This window comes from Drosophila suzukii, chromosome 3 (assembly GCF_043229965.1).
Source record: "Drosophila suzukii chromosome 3, CBGP_Dsuzu_IsoJpt1.0, whole genome shotgun sequence".
Classification (NCBI taxonomy): Eukaryota; Metazoa; Arthropoda; class Insecta; order Diptera; family Drosophilidae; genus Drosophila; species Drosophila suzukii.
Genome location: NC_092082.1, coordinates 8399575 through 8405794, shown reverse-complemented (window position 1 = coordinate 8405794; position 6220 = coordinate 8399575). Strand labels below are relative to the sequence as shown.

The following is a 6220-nucleotide window of genomic DNA, read 5'->3' as shown; positions in this document are numbered from 1 at the left end:
GTTTAATTTTTGCAAATTTTCACAAAAAAAGTGATGTTACCGCTTATAAAAAATGCGAAAATTGGTAAAAAAATAAATTTTCCCCCAAATGATGAGGATCGTTAGCTTAAGAAGCAAGCTGCTCAAGACAGTCGCTCTTTTAGCTGTACGCCTTGATTTGGACAAACTACGATCAAAAAAGCGCTAAAAAATTGAGAATTTTTGACAAATAATTTAGTCCTATTTTTTCGCCCTAAAAAATCATTGTTTTAGGTGGCAAAATGCAAATTGGTTAGAAATATAAACGACGACGTGTGGACTGTATGTAATTTTTATTCTTGACGGTTTCGAAGCCTATTTGATACTGATATGAATTTCACAAAAAGACGCTGTCGTAGCAGCGTTGCCAGAATCGAAAAATGGTATATATATATATGTATATCGATATTATAGTACATAGGATAGAGATGGCATTATGCGCCTAATAATGAGAGATTAGTAAAGACTGCAACCGTTCAGGAACATCCCGGCCCGCCCTGAAACACAGTTTCTGAACTGGGCAAAACGGCAATCTTCGTGATTGGTCTGGTCATCTCTCCTGTTGATGTCTTCAGCTTGACTGCTCGAACGAGGTTGTCCTTCCCTGGATAGGTTTCCATAACCCGTGCGATGTGCCACGATGCTGGTGGCGTATTGGACTCCTTAACGAGAACTACATCACCGATCGAGAGGTTGGGTGTTGAAGTGGTCCATTTCGGACGTTGTTGCAGAGTAGTCAGATACTCCTGATGCCATTGTTTCCAGAATCCTTGAAGCATAGCCTGGATGCTTTGCCAATATCCTAATCGGCCCACAGGGATGTGGCTTAAGTCAGGATCTGGCACGGTTGTTAACGGTCGCCCAATTAAGAAGTGGGCGGGTGATAAGTAGTTGTCTTCGGTATCAGATGTGTAGCATAAGGGGCGTGAATTTATCACTGCGCTGATTTGAGCAAGCAAGGTGCGCATTTGTTCGAAGGTGAGCGTTGAGTTGCCGGTGACTCGGCGCAGATGCAGTTTGACGCAGCGAACTGCCGACTCCCATTTCCCTCCCCAATGAGGAGCTCTAGGGGGAATGAGTACCCACTGAATTCCGTCATCTGCCAGAGTGGATGTGACGATGTCCTTATGTCGCTGTGATGCAAGCAATTCTTGCATTTCGTTGAGGGATCGCTTAGCTCCAATAAAGTTGGTTCCGTTATCGCTGTAGATCTTGCTACACTTGCCACGTAGGGATATGAAGCGGCGCAAGGCAGCCAAGAAGGTTTCCGTTGTCAGGTCTGTGACAAGTTCCAGGTGTATGGCCGAGGTGACCATGCAGACGAACAGGCAAATGTAGCCCTTGCTGATACGTGGCTTCCGAACTTTGGCATCCTTCAGAAAGATTGGACCTGCATAGTCGCAACCAGTATTGACAAATGGAAGGGCTTGAGTGACACGCACGCTGGGTAAATCAGCCATTTGTTGTTGGGCGGTGTGGTGGCGTTGACGAAAGCAGGATAAACAGTCGTGTGTGATTCTGCGAATGAGATTACGTGCTCCAAGTATCCAGAATCTCTGACGAACGATTACAAACAAGGAAGAAACGCCAGGGTGAAGATTTACTCGGTGCTCGTGTTCCAGAATCAGCTTCGAGATTCGGTGCGTTTTTGGTAGCAAAACTGGGTGTTTTGCCTCTCGTGACAACTGCGATTGGTGCAGTCTTCCGCCTACCCTCAGCAAATCGTTTTCGTCGATCATTGGTGCAAGTTTGACCAGCTGCGATCGGTTCCTTAGGGGTTTCTTGGCAAGGAGCAATTGGTAGTCCTCGTGGAAACAATGCTGCGCGTGTTTTATACAGATGATCCTAGCTGCCTCAATCTCTCCAAACGTAAGAGCACTTGACGCCCTATCGCAGGACGGGTTTTGTGTGCGTTGAATGAATCGCTTCACATAGGCGACAATGTGAACGAGCTTGAGCCAAGAAGAAACTCGTGAGATCAGCTCATCGAGTGGATGAACCTGAGTTGCAACAGCCACTGTAGCCAAACAGTTGGACTTGACTTCTCCTTGAATGCGTTTGTCTGAAAGAGATAAACCAAAACGTGAATCGTTCAACTTTACCAGGTATTGATCCTGGTCCCGTAGCCACAAAGGTCCATTCCACCACAAATGGAAGTCGATGAGGTCAGCAGCCATCAGACCTCTGGAAGCGCAGTCAGCTGGGTTTGATTTGGAGTCTACGTGCCGCCAGGCCTTCCTAGGAAGAGTGTCAAGGATTTCTGAGGTTCTGTTTCCAACAAAAGTCTTTAGTTGGGCTGGTGCATAAGATAACCAGGACAGCACTATTGATGAGTCGGACCAGGCAAAAACAGTTATGTTCTTGTGGCGCAATCCAGAAGAGATCGACCGAATTAGTTGGCTTAGAAGAAGCGCTGCGCAAAGCTCCAGACGTGGCAAGGATTGTTGTTTCAGTGGCGCCACCCTTGTCTTCGCAGCCACAAGGGACACCGAGATGGATCCGTCGTCATTTGTAACTCTGCTGTACACCACAGCAGCATACGCCTTGGTTGAGGCATCCGAAAATCCGTGAAGTTCGATATTGTCTGCGTCGTTGGCAACGAAGCGTGGTAGTTGGAATTTTTGTAGAGTGTCTAGGTCTGCTCTACACTTCAGCCAGTTGTCCGCTAGTTTGGTTGGAAGGGGGTCATCCCAATCCAAGTTTAAGAGCCAGAGTTTTTGGAAAATAATCTTAAATTGGATTACAATTGGTGCTAAGAGTCCGAGAGGATCAAATATCCTGGAGACGTCGGACAAGACTTGTCTCTTTGTGCAGTCAGGATTTGCTGCTAGACCAATGTTGTACGTTAGAATGTCTTTTCCAGGATCCCAGTATAGCCCGAGAACCTTAACTGGCGACGATTGTGCGTTGGTATCATCCGTTTGTATGAATGAGGTGTTGGATACCCATTTTCCGAGTTCAAGATTTGCGCACGACATCAGCTGAATCAACTCGTCTCGGTTTCGACGTAGTTCATCCTCATTGTTTGACCCGGTAAGAACATCATCGACATAAAAATCCTCCAGTAGGATTTTTGAAGCATTCGGGTATTCGTCTTGATGATCCACAGCGAGTTGTTCCAGCACTCGTACCGCCAGGAATGGTGCACATGACGTTCCGTAGGTTACAGTGCACAATTGGAAATGCTTGATCGGATCGGATGGATCCTCTCTCCAAACGATCTTCTGGTAGTTTCTGTGTTTTTCGTTTACCCATATTTGGCGGAACATTTTAACGATGTCCGCTGAGAATGCGAACTTGTACATTCGAAAGCGTAGGCACACAGCAAATAGATCGCGCTGGATACTGGGCCCTGTGAAAAGAGTGTCATTTAAGGCCTTACCATTGGCGTCGCGAAAGGATCCATCAAAGACCACTCGCAGTTTTCGGCCTAGCACTGGGTGGTGGGGAAGAAAGAACTGATTCCCAGTAGCGATTTCCTCTGGCGGCACCTCACGCATGTGTCCCAGGTTGATATACTCCCGCATAAAGTATACGTACTGTGTCCGCAGTTGCTCGTTTTGTTGTAGTCGTCGCTCCACCGATTTGAATCGTTTAAAAGCTCCATGTAGAGTTTCTCCGAATTCAGGAGTTTCAGTGTTGAATGGAAGTTCAACGATATACTTCCCGTTTTGATCGCGACTGTGGGTGGCGAGAAAGTGCTTCTCGACCTGATCGTCTTCCGGTTCCAATTTTGTGTTGCTTTGAACGTTCTCCAGTTCCCAAAACTTCTGAAGCGTGTTGTCGATATCCATGGTTGTGGTTAGTGCAATAGCGTTGCTTGCGTTCGATGTGATGAGTGAAGTGATTACCCATCCGAATACCGACGAAATAGCGATAAGATTACCCTTGTTGTCGTACATCTTTCGTCCTGTGAACACTGACCATACGTGTTCGCTTCCCAATAGTATATCTACTGGTGTGTTTGCGTTGAAATGTGTATCCGCCAGCTGCAGATCCTTAAATACCTCGAGTGTCGATGCGTCGATATGTTGGCGCTCCAGAGATGAGGTGATTCTGCCTAGCACATGGGCATAGACAACCAAACGATCATCAGATATGCGAGACTTGATTTGCAGCGTGCTGCATCCCCTTGTGGTGTCTGCTTTTACGGAAGAGATTCCCGTAACCAAAATGCGTGATGCCGACCGTGTCAATCCGAGAGCTTGAATGCAGCGCTCAGATACATAAGACAGCTCTGATCCTGTGTCCAATAGAAGACGGCATGTTACATGGTCACCTTTTGCGTTTTTAACATACACCATAGCAGTTGGTAATATGCTCCGTTTGAATTCCGTTTGATGTGTAGATTTTGCAGTGCCTTGTGCACATACAACCGCTTGGGTGCCCGCTCCTTGGGCCACATGACTGAGTGTCACTGAGTTTGTGTTAGACGCGCTTAAGTTTTGCTCGTCTCCCTCCGCTATCTGGGCAAGATTCCCACTAGCCTGTGGATTCGGTTGGACATGAAGAAGGGAGTGATGATTTCCTTTGCATTGCCTGCACTTGTATGTTGACTTGCACCTGTTGACGCCATGACCAGGTCGCAAGCAGTTGTAGCATAGTGATTTCTCCTTCACAAATGATCGCCTCTGCAGTCCAGACATATCCAGAAACTGCTGACAGCCATATAGAGTGTGTTCCGTAGAACTGCATTTGGTGCAGCCCCTACTTTTAACCGCAACCATCGATTGTGTGATCCTTTTTGGTTTTTCAGGATGTGTTGTTGTCTTGCTTCCAGTTGCAAGCTCCCTTTTGCTCAGCTTCAGTTCCTCGCAGCGAGAATCCAGAAACTTGAAGAATTCCTCTAGAGTGGGCGAATCGGTCTCCATGCTGCGCTCAATCCACCTGCGCCGTGTGTCAGCGTCAAGTTTCTCTAGGGCTAGATAGATGATCCAACAGTCGCGTCCCGTCTGATTCACCGCATCCAATCCACGAACAATTTCGTTTGCTCCGTCCGAAACCTTCCGTAGAACTGTTGCATCGATCTTTGTAGTTGTTGGCAGGCTCATAAACTGTTCCAAAAACGAGTTTACAATGTGCCGTGGACGATTGTATCTTTCCTTAAGACGTTCCCATGCAGTGTTGTAAGCCGTGTCCGTAATTGCCAAGTGTCGAACCAAGTTGGCAGCCTCATCAACGAGTAGTGTTTTTAAGTGATGGAACTTCTGGGTGTTGGACAAATGCTGTTTGTTATGAATTGTGCTTTCATATATGTCTTGAAAGGATGGCCACTCTGTGTAGTTGCCCGAGAACCGTTTGATTTGAATTTTAGGCAATTCGCTCAGATTTGAATTCGCCGTGAGTACCGAGTTCCGAGAATTCGCTAATGTGACGTCACCACCAACATGATCAGGCGTGTTCGGTGTGCTCTGACTTACTGCAAGTCGCTCAAATAGTTGTTGGTTTTGTTGCAGCAAGTTCAAGATTGCATCGTTGTGTGAGTGTAGCCCGTTGCTGCCACTCGCACCGCTTGTAGATGTCCCCGGTTGTAGATCATTACTCCTTTCCTTGAGAATAGCGCTTGCCCTTAGGTATTTTGCTTCATAGACCGCATTGTCAATCTCCGGATCGACATAGCCTTCCACTTCCTCGTGAAGCGCAATGCAATCGCTAAACTGGTTGAACTCCCTCCAAACTTCGTTGAGAAGATCTATCCGTGTGACGATCTCTGTGTGTGTAGCATTCTCCGTGTGTTCAGCCCATGCCAAGACACGTGTGATGTTGGCCTTGAGTCTTGCACGGCTTTTCACTAATGATTTTAATTGTTCCATTGCAAACAATTACCAATTGAGAATCAAAGCACTTCAAAACTGTCCAAGAATCCGGAACGATGGACCAGCAATATGGTTAGAAATATAAACGACGACGTGTAGACTGTATGTAATTTTTATTCTCGACGGTTTCGAAGCCTATTTGATACTGATATGAATTTCACAAAAAGACGCTGTCGTAGCAGCGTTGCCAGAATCGAAAAATGGTATATATATATATGTATATCGATATTATAGTACATAGGATAGAGATGGCATTATGCGCCTAATAATGAGAGATTAGTAAAGACTGCAACCGTTCAGGAACACAAATAATGGTCTAAATATGGAATGTAATACCTCGTTAAGCTCGTAGCTTAATTTCCAATCCAATGGCATTCAAATCTGGA

At 46.2% G+C, this 6220-nt stretch overlaps 1 protein-coding gene across 1 annotated transcript; it reads right to left on the bottom strand.

Annotated features, from left to right (window-relative positions):
* Positions 1–494: 494 nt before the first annotated feature.
* Positions 495–5831, bottom strand: LOC136116946 (uncharacterized). The gene has a single exon (XM_065864802.2). It carries the CDS (start codon positions 5829–5831, stop codon positions 495–497), a length of 5337 nt encoding a protein of 1778 aa, XP_065720874.2.
* Positions 5832–6220: the final 389 nt, after the last annotated feature.